Source organism: Oncorhynchus mykiss, chromosome 30 (assembly GCF_057628025.1).
Source record: "Oncorhynchus mykiss isolate SJ-2025 chromosome 30, ASM5762802v1, whole genome shotgun sequence".
In the NCBI taxonomy this organism is placed as follows: Eukaryota; Metazoa; Chordata; class Actinopteri; order Salmoniformes; family Salmonidae; genus Oncorhynchus; species Oncorhynchus mykiss.
The window spans coordinates 36912501-36926480 of record NC_143051.1 but is presented as its reverse complement, the minus strand read 5'-3'; the positions used below and the strand labels follow the sequence as shown (position 1 = coordinate 36926480).

Genomic DNA, 13980 nt, shown 5'->3' with positions numbered 1-13980 from the left:
CGCTTTATTCAGGAGTCAGTTAGGTTACACAACACAATAAAAAGGTGTGTAAAGAACATTTGGTGTATGCAACAATATGCAGCGGGGTACGCTCAGTAATGTACACTACAGTAGAACATCACTCAATATACAACGAGCAAGTGTATTTCAACTAAGTTATTATAATTTTTTTTTTTTTTACAAAGAATAAGACTACAAACCAATGTAAATTGGTTTATTTATTATATTCATATTTGTTAACACTTTACACATAACCATGTCATAACAGCTAACATAACGTGTATAACCTGAAATAATGTTCATAACACTCCTGACTAATATACTGTATTTACACCTGTTGTGACATATATTGCGTTATTTTATGGCTGGTTATAACACCTACATAAGTGTCAAAACCCACATTTATTCAAATGAGTTTTTTCCCTGCCAAGAAGCTTCCTTTCGGTTCAAAGTTTGTTTTTCAAACCCTTTGTTGTTGTTATGAATTATTTACAGTCATGTTTTTTTCCCCCTCATATTTGAGATAACTTGTAGAAAATACACTTTATGACATTGCCAAGATGCATTATGACATCATAATCATATAAGCCAGATAGGCCTATCACGTACATGCCCTTATATCAGTCCTGCTCCTGCATTCATCCCAGTCATCAGCAACAGAGCGTGGGGTAGGTGCATGTCTGACGTCAATGTGTACGCAATTACAATGATCATTTATTATGGTCAATAAAAACGTTAACATACTGTTGACAAGTAGGTTATGGCGTAATGGAATGTTTTGCATTGTTCGGTAGGTTTTGTGCGTTTTGACACTTATGTAGGTGTCATAACCTGCCATAAAATAACTACTGTGGTAGGTTTTGACACTCTTATCATCACAGGAGGTTGGTGGAGCCTTAATTGGAGAGGACAGGCTCGGGGAAATAGCTGGAGCGGGACTGGTGGAATGGTATCAAAAACATTTAAAAAAATGGTTTCTGTGTGTTTGATGCCATTCACTCTGTTCCAGACGTTATTATGAGCCGTCCTCCCCTCACCAGCCTCCTGTGACTTATGTAGGGGTCACAACAGCCATAAAATAATGCACAGGTCTAAATATAAAGTGTCATGACCATATTATAAACAGGTTATGACATGTAAATGTCAGCTGTTATGACATATGAAGTGTCATGACGTTGGGTGTGAAGTAAAGTGTTTCCAACATTTCATTGGTATCTAAGATTATGCACCCTATATTGTAGATGGAGGGGGGGGGGGGGGGGGCGTATCGGGGCTGAAGACTTGGTCTGCATGCCTGTCTGATACGGAAAACACCAGAAAGTAATAAAAACATTCTGTAAAAATGGCAGAAAAATCATACATTACAGTTTCTCAATCGCGTACGAGCAATTTTTTTTTGCACAATTTTGTCCATTTTAAAAACAGAGTTCACAAGGCAGAACTATGTGGCCTTTTGCAAAACAGTAAATGCGTTTTCAAAATGTAGTTGCCTTCTCAAAACAAATACATAAAAAAAAAACTATATTATAGCCTACCGTCAAAATTGCAAATAGATTCATGAAAATAACACCACTGCCTGCAACCATATTTATCTTTCGAGTCCAAGCAGACAAAACAGTCCTAAAAATCCCATTAGATCAATACATTTTCTTTGCAGATACTAAATCATGGTCAATCTTGGAAGAAAAACTATACAAAGGTGCAGAACTACTCTCCTTTTATGCATATTTGATCAAACAATTTCATACACGTCAAGTCAAACATTATTCCTGATAAAAATATAAAATAAAGAACATCGTGTGCAGGATTCATTAAATCGGTATCATCACAATCCAAGTCCATGTATTCAATACAAAATCTGGTTTGCTCATTGTTTTGTAGCCTTTCCATTGGTTCACAGAAACTATCCACAATAGAAATAAGGAATGGTGAATACAAGGGAGTAACACAACTGATATGAACGTATAGGTCTCAATCCACACCTAAACTAAATCTAAATCTAAGCAACCCAAAGTTACTTAGAAGTAACCCAACTTCATTCTCTGCAATATTGTAAAAAAAAATAAAAAAATAAAATAAAATTAGACAGTCCCCATTGCCTAGATCTTTCCAAATACAGTGAGCACCAAAAGTATTGGGACAGTGACAATTTTGTTGTTTTCTTGGCTCCGTATTCCAGCACTTTGGATTTAAATGATTAAAGTGCAGACTGTCAGCTTTAATTTGAGGGTATTTTCATCCATATCAGGTGAACTGTTTAGAAATTACAGGACTGGAATTCATTGGTCCCCTAAAAATGGGGGGACTAAGGTATTGGGACAGATTCATTTAAATGTGTATTAAAGTTTAGTATTTGGTCCCATATTTCTAGCACACAATGACTACGTCAAGCTTGTGACTAGAAACTTGTTGGGTGCATTTACTGTTTGTTGCAGTTGTGTTTCAGATCATTTTCGGCCCGATAGAAATAAATGGTAAATAATGTATTACGTCATTATTTGAGTCACTTTTATTGGCTCCTGAGTGGCGCAGCGGTCTAAGGCACTGCATCTCAGCGCTTGAGGCGTCAAACACCCTGGTTCGAATCCAGGCTGTATCACGACCGGCCGTGATTGGGAGTCCCAAAGGGCGGCGCACAATTGGCCCAGCGGCGCCCGGGTTTGGCCGGTGTAGGCCGTCATTGTTCTTAACGGACTTGCCTAGTTGAATAAAAATGTAAATAAGAACACTTCTACACTAATGTGGATGCTACCACGATACTGAATGACTCATGAATAATGAGAACGTGATGGATACATATACACCTGTGAATGTAATGTCTATGTGTAGTGACACAATTCTGCTTCTATTTGCATGCATGTTTTTCTTGTGCAATAAGAAAGTGAGGCTCAGTATAAGGTTTATTTTGTGTAACAGTGTACTAGTAAAGTGCCAATGAAAAAATTCCAAATGCCTAAAAAAGAAATCAGGAGATTGTGGAAAGAGCCAGTTCAGGCAAGTCCTCGGGCACCTTGGCAGAGCTGGCAGGGTCGTGTTCATTGGGAACCAAACAGGAGAAAACAGACAAACAGGGAGGGACTACCTGGACTTGTCCAATAAGAAACGATCGTTTTTGTTTTCTGTTGCAAAACGTTTTGTTATGGTATTCCCTAATGAACATGACCCAGGTTCGAAATGCCTTGAAAGTCACATGGTTGGCTACGGCACACAAAGTAATCATACTTCCCTTCCCCAAAACACCCCACCAGCCAAGTTATGGTGGGGCTGCTCCATCCTGACATGTTACAGTTGCAGGAGGGTTTTTCCCTTATCCAAACACTGAATACAATACTGTTCTCAACAAAACACTGCCTTGTGTTAACTCTGTAGACCGCTCCTCACAGTTTGGCTATTGACATCCAGATGATGTGAAATCAGAGCGCCAGCCTTCCAGACTGGAAGCAGCCAGGCAGGGCAGGCAGCCCACACAGTCCAAGAGACACTGACACCAGAGCTCCACCGAAGCATGAAATAGCCACTTGTATTTTTATATGGACAACTTCATCCCATGTGACCAAGTATCAGCATTCCTTACCTCTCCAATGTCAGGGATTGGGCTATTCCAGGCCTGGAGGGCAACGCAGTCCTGAAGGTTTAATCAATACTAAATCTGCTACTACTGGGCCAACCAACCACTAGAGAGCATAAGGCAAGCTCCAAACCAAACAATGGACGCTCGTAACACACAAGACCCAATGTTGCAATTAAATTCCGCTAAATCAAAGGCTCTCCGGGGCTGGAATTCTCCCCCTTTGGTTTCTTGGTGGCCATTTCAATTTTTTCGATCCCCATTTATTCATATTCACAGGGAGGAGGTTGTTGTGATGGTAACAATAGGTCATGCTACACTGGTAGTGATACATGGGTAATAGGAATCACTCCGGCACACTGGCTTTAGTTAAAGTTCGTTACTGGCTACAAGGTGTGAAAAACACACATATATAGGTCACGATGGCCCAAGCAACAGGTTTGTTGGCATGACCGGTGAAATGCCTTTCTTTATATCACCAGTGAATGGCCATTTCACATGAACAGTCACAGCAAAGAGTTAGTTTCTCATAAAAACAGTAACAGAGATTACATACCACGTCTCTCTCTGAGACTTGACAGACATTTGGATGATTTTTTTTTTTTTTGCCCACGGTACATTTTCCTTTCTACACTATTTTCAATATACCTCATATCTAAAAATAGTCTCAAGCAGTGAGATATGAGAGAGAATATTTTTCTTCATCATCAGGAGAGAAGCACTTGCCTCGTTCTCTCCCTCAACCATATCCTCAACCAACCAATTGTCCCATGTAGGTTATCCGTCATTTCATTTTCCCTGGCTCAAAAGCACTTTAGCCAGGTCCTCGCAATACCATACCGTGTTCCATTTATGTTGCCAGGTCTTTTCACTATCACATTCCATCCTTAATGATTTGCCAGGTCTTTTCACTATCACATTTCCTCCTTAATGGTTTGCCAGGTCTTTTCACCATCACATTTAGTACCTTTTGGTTTGCCAGGTTCTACCGCTTCATGCCACACCTGGACATATTCACAGTGAAGGCTTGCTGACCGCGCTGAGAAAGCGACCCACCAAGTGAAGAAGGGGAAAGCTGCGAGGAAAAGACAGACGGGACAACAGATGTCATTTTCACCAGGCAAGCCCAAACTCTGACAGGGCACAGAATCAATGCAGACAACAGTCAGAAAAAGAGGGACAGAGAGGGGAAGGGAATGCAAAATGCAGCGCCCTCTCACTGCTCTGGCGATATAGTCAGTGAGGACCGAGAGAGAGGAAGGCTGGTGTACCCAATGTCTCTAAAGTCACCATTAGAAGTCACTAGAATGTTATACACACCTGCTCGGTGGTGTATCGTGGGGGTACTATTCACACTTAAGGTCTGTTCTACACTGGAGGATTTACTATACAGTGAGAAGGTTGTTGGAAGTGGACGCCATCTTTGACGTGTTTGTTTTCTCATTGTTCTCCACAGTCCTTGTAGTGGGATTGTCAGTTGAGGATGGATCCATTTTTGATGCTTGTTCTCAGAATAGAGCCCTGGTGGTAATTCAGAAGGGGTAAGAGAGTTGGGATGGGATAGGGACAAATGTAGTGGAAACTCTTGGTTAAAAGCAAGAAAATGATTGTCTGTCTGTGATAAGTCACTGGACAGGCCAATGACTTGACTTGTTTGAAGGTTTGAAGTTAAGCATGGGGTTAAAATCAAGGTTAGGATTAAGATTGGAGTTAGGTATGAGATTGGGGTTAGGACGGCTTTGATTGGTGGTGGGAGGTGGTCAAGGGTCAGATGTAGGAAGCCCAGGATCGGAGGGAGACCGGTTCCTGTTGGCAGCTGGTTTCCAAGAACGCCTGGGCTACGGAGATCCCTCCAGAGAGGCTGCAGAGAAGGAGAGAGAGAGAGAAAGAGACCGAGAGGAAGAGAAAGAAAGAGAGCGAACGAGAGAGAAGAGATGATTAAAAGAGGGCGGAAGTGAGAAATGGATAAACAGACAAAAAGGAAGCAAAAATGGGAACAAAAATGTACAGAGAAATTAAGGAGGAAATGAAGTAGGGATAACATTTTTTTTATTGTGATTACAAGTGTCAGGCAAGGGGAGGTAGAAATATGGATCAGGGGGAATTAACAAAATAGAGGAGAAAGAAAGAGATAAAGAGAGAAAGGATAAAAGAGAGAAGAAAAGGAGGGGAGACATAATTATAAAATGGCAGTAGCAGCAGAGAATCAACACAGTGGAGCAGCACTGCGCTCCCAGGCACACAAAGGGAGATGGAGAGCTGTGTGTGAGTGAGTGAGAGAAAAAGCACACACACACACACACACACACACACACACCAGGCGGATCAGGGGAGAGAAGATAAGTGACATTTAAAGCTTGGGTACGACGTGTGACATGGTACGGGTGACACATGCCAAGTCTCTCTGATGAGTCTGAATCAGTCTCTGAAAGACCGGCACACTGTTATTAATCCACCATTTTTTTTTTCTTGAAATGAAAGCAAGTGCTTATGCTATATTTACCACATATAGGCTTTGTGGCTGTGTATCAAACGACATACTCAACGTTTTAGAACATACCACAGAGCTCTAAATAAATACCACAAGTGTGTAGGTCTTTATATGCAAGGTTGGGGAGTAACAGATTACATGTGACATTAATTACATGTTATGTTACCAACAATAATTTTGTTATCAGACTACAGATACTTTTGAAAAAGTCGATGATTACTTCTAAATTCGCCCAAAAATATTCCAAACTTTTGTTCTCTCAATGGCATTCAAATCAGCATTGAAAAAAGGCACAATTTGAATTTGTTCCACTTGAGCAAGTCAGACACCACTATAAATTTAAAAAGTTGTGTCACATGCACCAAATACAATTGGTGTAGACTACCGTGAAATGCTTGCTTACGAGCCCTTCCCAACGATGCAAAGTAAAAAAATATCTAAATTGTAACACGAGAAATAAAATACACAAGAATTAAGCTGTATACATGGAGAACCAGTACCAGATCAATGTGCAGAGGTACGAGGTATTTGAGGGAAATATGTACATGAAGGCAGGGTAAAGTGACTAGACATCAGGATAGATAATAATAAGGTATTAGAGGTAGATACAGTCGGAAGTGTACATACACATCAGCCAAATACATTTAAACACAATTTTTCACAATTCCTGACATTTAATCTGAGTAAAAATTCCTTGTCTTAGGTCAGTAAGGATAACCACTTTATTTTAAGAATGTGAAATGTCAGAATAATATTAGAGAGAAGGATTCATTTCAGCTTTTATTTCTTTCATAACATTCCCAGGGGTCAGAAGTTTACATACACTCAATTAGTATTTGGTAGAATTGCCTTTAAATTGTTTAACTTGGGTCAAATGTTTCAGGTAGCCTTCCACAAGCTTCCCACAATAAGTTGGGTGAATTTTGGCCCCTTCCTCCTGACAGAGCTGGTGTAACTGAGTCGGGTTTGTTGGCCTCCTTGCTCGCACAGGCTTTTTCAATTCTGCCCACAAATTTTCTATAGGACTGAGGTCAGGGCTTTGCGATGGCCTCTCCAATACCTTGACTTTGTTGTCCTTGATAAACTTCTCCTTAATGCAACCGCTGTGTCAGATTTCAAAAAGGCTTACGGTGAAAGCACACCACTTGATTATGTTAGGTCAGCGTCTAGCTACAAAACCATACAGCCATTTACCAACCAAGGAGACGTGTCACAAAAGTCAGAATAGCGTTAAAATGAATCACTTACCTTTGTTGATCTTCATCTGGTGGCACTCCCAGGTCTCCATGTTAGACAATAAATGTAAGTTTTGTTTGATAATGTCCCCGTTTATGTCCAAAAATGTATTAAAAAATCCAAAAGGCACAATGCGCGCTCTCAACATCAAGGCGAAAAGTCTAAAACGTACAATAAAAGTTAGTAGAAATATTTCAAACGATGTTTAAAATCAATCAGGTTGTTTTTCTCATAAATAATCAATAATATTTCAACCGGACAAAAGCTTTGTCAATAGAAATGTAAACAAGAAAGGCGCGCTCACGATCACGCGCTGGGCTCATGTCTGGAAATTTCCACTGGCCTCTCATTGAAAGTGCTGTATCTCCCTCATTTTTCAGAGTAAAAGTCTGAAACAATGCCTAAAGACTGGCCACATGTCGAGGAAGCCACAAATACCGTGAACTGGGTCCTAGGTCTTTGTATGGCGGATCGGCTTTCAATGGAAAAACAGGCTTTTGAAATAATACTACTTCCTGGTTGGTTTTTCCTCAGGTTTTCGACTGTCATAACATTTCTGTTATACTCACCGACATTAGTTTAACAGTTTTGGAAACTTGAATATTTTCTATCTAAATCTACTAATTATATGCATATCCTAGCTTCTGGGCCTGAGTAGCAGGCAGTTTAATTTGGGCACACTTTTCATCCAAAATTCCGAATGCTGCCCCCTACCCTAGTGAAGTTAAGGACAACAAAGTCAAGGTATTGGAGTGGCCATCACAAAGCCCTGACCTCAATCCTATAGAACATTTGTGGGCAGAATTGAAAAAGCCTGTGCAAGCAAGGAGGCCAACAAACCTGACTCAGTTACACCTGCTCTGTCAGGAGGAATGGGCCAAAATTCACCCAACTTATTGTGGGAAGCTTGTGGAAGGCTACCCAAAACATTTGACCCAAGTTAAACAATTTAAAGGCAATGCTACCAAATACTAATTGAGTATGTAATCTTCTGACCCACTGGGAATGCGATGAAAGAAATAAAAGCTGAAATAAATCCTTCTCTCTACTATTATTCTGACATTTCACATTCTTAAAATAAATTGGTGATCTAACTGACCTAAAATAGGGAATTATTACTAGGATTAAACGTCAGGAATTGTGAAAAATAGAGTTTAAATGTATTTGGCTAAGGTGAAGGTAAACTTCCAACTTCAACTGTATGTAAATATGGTTCCTTTAAAAAAAATATATATATAAAAAAAAATATATATATAAATATATATATATTTGCAAAAATTTCTAAAAACCTCATTATGGAGTATTGTGTGTAGATTTAATAAGAAAAACATTGATTTAATACATTTTAGAAAAAGGCTGTAACGTAACAAAATGTGGAAAAAGTCAAGGGGTCTGAATACTTGTCAAAAGCACTGTATATACAAAAAGTCTTGTAATTTCTAAATAGTTCACCCGATATGAATAAAAATAAAGCTGACAGTCTGCACTTCAACCTCAGACATTGTATCATTTCAAATCCAAAGAGTACAGAGCAAAAATGACAAATGTGTAACTGTCCCAATGGAGCTCACTGTAGTTAAGGAGCTAGAATATTAAATACTGAATAAAAACAAGTAAAACGCATCATCTGTCTACCGTGTATCATAAAAGCCCTCAGAATTACTTTGGAGTTCTATTCTTTTCTCTGATTACTACAACCTACTAAACCCAAATTAAACATGACAGGGTATGAATACAACCATGCTTGGTGTGTTGCCTAGTTTGTGTGAATGTGTGCGAGAGTGAATGTGTTTGTGCATTTGAATGAGTGTGAAGTAGGTTTCTTTGTGAATGTGTGTATGTGCGAGTAAATGTGTGTGTGTGTGTGTGTGTGTGTGTGTCAGAAAAAAAGAGCAATGCCAGTTATTAAACAAACCAATTACAAGGCCCACTCATGCCGTTTACCTCCCAAACAAAGGCTGAATGTTGATTTGTAAAGAACAACACTACTGCACTGTAATTTACACAGTAAAAACTGTCTTCTCTCACTTTCTCTTTTCACTCTTTTTTTCCTCCATCTCTTCAGCCTGTGGCGGCTCCCTTGCCACTGATCGCTCTCTCTGTGTGTATTTGTTCTCTCTCTCTCTGTCTGTCTCTATCTCTCTGCATGTGTCTCTCTCTATCTCTCTGTGTGTGTGTGTCTCTCTCTCTCTCTCTCTCTCTGTGTGTGTCTCTCTCTATCTCTCTCTCTATCTGTGTGTCTCTATCTCTCTCGTTCTCTGTGTGTGTGTCTCTCTCTGTGTGTGTGTCTCTCTCTCTACCTCTCTCTCTCGCTCCCTCTCTCTCTCGCTCCCTCTCTCTCTCTCTCTCCTGTGTATTTGTTCTCTGTGTGTGTATTTGTTCTCTCTGTGTGTGTATTTGTTCTCTCTCTGTGCGTATTTGTTCTCTCTCTGTGCGTATTTGTTCTCTCTCTCTCCTCTCTGTGTGTGTATTTGTTCTCTCTCTCTGTGTGTGTGTGTGTGTATTTGTTCTCTCTCCCCTCTCTGTGTATTTGTTCTCTCTGTGTGTATTTGTTCTCTCTCTCTGTGTATTTGTTCTCTCTCTCTCTGTGTATTTGTTCTCTCTCTTTCCTCTGTGTGTGTATTTGTTCTCTCTCTCTCCTCTCTGTGTGTGTATTTGTTCTCTCTCTCTCTCTCTCTCCTCTGTGTATTCGTTCTCTCCCTGTGTGTGTATTTGTTCTCTCTCTCTCCTCTGTGTGTGTATTTGTTCTCTCTCTCCTCTCTGTGTGTGTATTTGTTCTCTCTCTGTGCATTTGTTCTCTCTCTCTCTCCTCTCTGTGTGTGTATTTGTTCTCTCTCTCTCCTCTGTGTATTCGTTCTCTCCCTGTGTGTGTATTTGTTCTCTCTCTCTCTCCTCTCTGTGTGTGTATTTGTTCTCTCTCTCTCTCCTCTCTGTGTGTGTATTTGTTCTCTCTCTCTCCTCTGTGTATTCGTTCTCTCTCTCTGTGTATTTGTCTCTCTCTGTGTATTTGTTCTCTCTCTGTGTATTCTCTGTGTGTGCATTTGTTCTCTCTCTCTCCTCTTTGTGTGTGCATTTGTTCTCTCTCTCTCCTCTCTGTGTGTGTATTTGTTCTCTCTCTCTCCTCTCTGTGTGTGCATTTGTTCTCTGTCTCTCCTCTCTGTGTGTGTATTTGTTCTCTCTCTCTCCTCTCTGTGTGTGTATTTGTTCTCCCTCTCTCCTCTCTGTGTGTGTATTCGTTCTCTCTCTGTGTGTATTTGTTCTCTCTCTCTGTGCATGTTCTCTCTCTCTCTCCTCTCTGTGTGTGTATTTGTTCTCTCTCTCTCCTCTCTGTGTATTCGTTATCTCCCTGTGTGTGTATTTGTTCTCTCTCTCTCTCTCTCCTCTCTGTGTGTATTTGTTCTCTCTCTCTCTCCTCTGTGTATTTGTTCTCTCTCTCTGTGTATTTGTCTCTCTGTGTATTTGTTCTCTCTCTTTCTGTATTTGTTCTCTCTGTGTGTGCATTTGTTCTCTCTCTCTCCTCTCTGTGTATTCGTTATCTCCCTGTGTGTGTATTTGTTCTCTCTCTCTCTCTCTCTCTCTCCTCTCTGTGTGTATTTGTTCTCTCTCTCTCTCTCCTCTGTGTATTTGTTCTCTCTCTCTGTGTATTTGTCTCTCTGTGTATTTGTTCTCTCTCTTTCTGTATTTGTTCTCTCTGTGTGTGCATTTATTCTCTCTCTCTCCTCTCTGTGTGTGCATTTGTTCTCTCTCTCTCCTCTGTGTGTGCATTTGTTCTCTCTCTCTCCTCTCTGTGTGTGCATTTGTTATCTCTCTCTCCTCTCTGTGTGTATTCGTTCTCTCTTTGTGTATGTATTTGTTCTCTCTGTGTGCATTTGTTCTCTCTCTGTGTGCATTTGTTCTCTCTCTCTGTGTATTTGTTCTCTCTCTCTGTGTATTTGTTCTCTCTCTCTGTGTATTTGTTCTCTCTCTCTGTGTATTTGTTCTCTCTGTGTATTTGTTCTCTCTCTGTGTATTTGTTCTCTCTCTCTGTGTATTTGTTCTCTCTCTCTGTGTATTTGTTCTCTCTATGTGTGTATTTGTTCTCTCTCTGTGTATTTGTTCTCTCTCTGTGTATTTGTTCTCTCTCTCTGTGTATTTGTTCTCTCTCTCTGTGTATTTGTTCTCTCTCTCTGTGTATTTGTTCTCTCTCTCTGTGTATTTGTTCTCTCTCTCTCTGTATTTGTTCTCTCTCTCTCTGTATTTGTTCTCTCTGTGTGTGCATTTGTTCTCTCTCTCTCCTCTCCGTGTGTGCATTTGTTCTCTCTCTCTCTCCGTGTATTTGTTCTCTCTCTCTCTGTGTATTTGTTATCTCTCTGTGTGTATTTGTTCTCTCTCTCCTCTCTGTGTATTTGTTCTCTCTCTCTGTGTATTTGTTCTCTCTTTCCTCTGTGTGTGTATTTGTTCTCTCTCTCTCCTCTCTGTGTGTGTATTTGTTCTCTCTCTCTGTGTATTTGTTCTCTCTTTCCTCTGTGTGTGTATTTGTTCTCTTTCTCTCCTCTCTGTGTGTGTATTTGTTCTCTCTCTCTCTCCTCTCTGTGTATTCGTTCTCTCCCTGTGTGTGTAATTGTTCTCTCTCTCTCCTGTGTGTGTATTTGTTCTCTCTCTCCTCTCTGTGTGTGTATTTGTTCTCTCTCTCTGTGCATTTGTTCTCTCTCTCTCTCTCCTCTCTCTGTGTGTATTTGTTCTCTCTCTCTCTCTCCTCTCTCTGTGTGTATTTGTTCTCTCTCTCGCCTCTGTGTATTCGTTCTCTCCCTGTGTGTATTTGTTCTCTCTCTCTCCTCTCTGTGTGTGTATTTGTTCTCTCTCTCTCTCTCTCCTCTCTGTGTGTATTTGTTCTCTCTCTCTCTCCTCTGTGTATTTGTTCTCTCTCTCTGTGTATTTGTCTCTCTGTGTATTTGTTCTCTCTCTTTCTGTATTTGTTCTCTCTGTGTGTGCATTTGTTCTCTCTCTCTCCTCTCTGTGTATTCGTTATCTCCCTGTGTGTGTATTTGTTCTCTCTCTCTCTCTCTCTCTCTCCTCTCTGTGTGTATTTGTTCTCTCTCTCTCTCTCCTCTGTGTATTTGTTCTCTCTCTCTGTGTATTTGTCTCTCTGTGTATTTGTTCTCTCTCTTTCTGTATTTGTTCTCTCTGTGTGTGCATTTATTCTCTCTCTCTCCTCTCTGTGTGTGCATTTGTTCTCTCTCTCTCCTCTGTGTGTGCATTTGTTCTCTCTCTCTCCTCTCTGTGTGTGCATTTGTTATCTCTCTCTCCTCTCTGTGTGTATTCGTTCTCTCTTTGTGTATGTATTTGTTCTCTCTGTGTGCATTTGTTCTCTCTCTGTGTGCATTTGTTCTCTCTCTCTGTGTATTTGTTCTCTCTCTCTGTGTATTTGTTCTCTCTCTCTGTGTATTTGTTCTCTCTCTCTGTGTATTTGTTCTCTCTCTGTGTATTTGTTCTCTCTCTCTGTGTATTTGTTCTCTCTCTCTGTGTATTTGTTCTCTCTCTCTGTGTATTTGTTCTCTCTATGTGTGTATTTGTTCTCTCTCTGTGTATTTGTTCTCTCTCTGTGTATTTGTTCTCTCTCTCTGTGTATTTGTTCTCTCTCTCTGTGTATTTGTTCTCTCTCTCTGTGTATTTGTTCTCTCTCTCTGTGTATTTGTTCTCTCTCTCTCTGTATTTGTTCTCTCTCTCTCTGTATTTGTTCTCTCTGTGTGTGCATTTGTTCTCTCTCTCTCCTCTCCGTGTGTGCATTTGTTCTCTCTCTCTCTCCGTGTATTTGTTCTCTCTCTCTCTGTGTATTTGTTATCTCTCTGTGTGTATTTGTTCTCTCTCTCCTCTCTGTGTATTTGTTCTCTCTCTCTGTGTATTTGTTCTCTCTTTCCTCTGTGTGTGTATTTGTTCTCTCTCTCTCCTCTCTGTGTGTGTATTTGTTCTCTCTCTCTGTGTATTTGTTCTCTCTTTCCTCTGTGTGTGTATTTGTTCTCTTTCTCTCCTCTCTGTGTGTGTATTTGTTCTCTCTCTCTCTCCTCTCTGTGTATTCGTTCTCTCCCTGTGTGTGTAATTGTTCTCTCTCTCTCCTGTGTGTGTATTTGTTCTCTCTCTCCTCTCTGTGTGTGTATTTGTTCTCTCTCTCTGTGCATTTGTTCTCTCTCTCTCTCTCCTCTCTCTGTGTGTATTTGTTCTCTCTCTCTCTCTCCTCTCTCTGTGTGTATTTGTTCTCTCTCTCGCCTCTGTGTATTCGTTCTCTCCCTGTGTGTATTTGTTCTCTCTCTCTCCTCTCTGTGTGTGTATTTGTTCTCTCTCTCTCCTCTGCGTGTGTATTCGTTCTCTCTCTGTGTGTATTTGTTCTCTCTCTGTGTGTATTTGTTCTCTCTCTCTCTCCTCTCTGTGTATACGTTCTCTCCCTGTGTGTGTATTTGTTCTCTCTCTCTCCTCTGTGTATTCGTTCTCTCTCTCTGTGTATTTGTCTCTCTCTGTGTATTTGTTCTCTCTCTGTGTATTCTCTCTGTGTGTGCATTTGTTCTCTCTCTCTCCTCTCTGTGTGTGCATTTGTTCTCTCTCTCTCCTCTCTGTGTGTGCATTTGTTATCTGTCTCTCCTCTCTGTGTGTGTATTTGTTCTCTCTCTCTCCTCTCTGTGTGTGTATTTGTTCTCCCTCTCTCCTCTCTGTG

General features: G+C 40.5%; 1 protein-coding gene across 3 annotated transcripts in view; it reads right to left on the bottom strand.

Moving 5' to 3' along the window:
• Positions 1 to 200: 200 nt before the first annotated feature.
• LOC110488401 (sterile alpha motif domain-containing protein 12) overlaps positions 201 to 13980 on the bottom strand; it is a 132518-nt gene continuing 118738 nt past the window's right edge. For all 3 annotated transcript variants that reach the window (XM_090228183.1, XM_036971040.2, XM_090228185.1), the window contains one exon: positions 201 to 5429. In XM_090228183.1, the coding sequence (XP_090084309.1) occupies positions 5407 to 5429 (23 nt within the window). In that variant the 3' untranslated portion in view covers positions 201 to 5406. The remainder of the gene's footprint in view (positions 5430 to 13980) is intronic.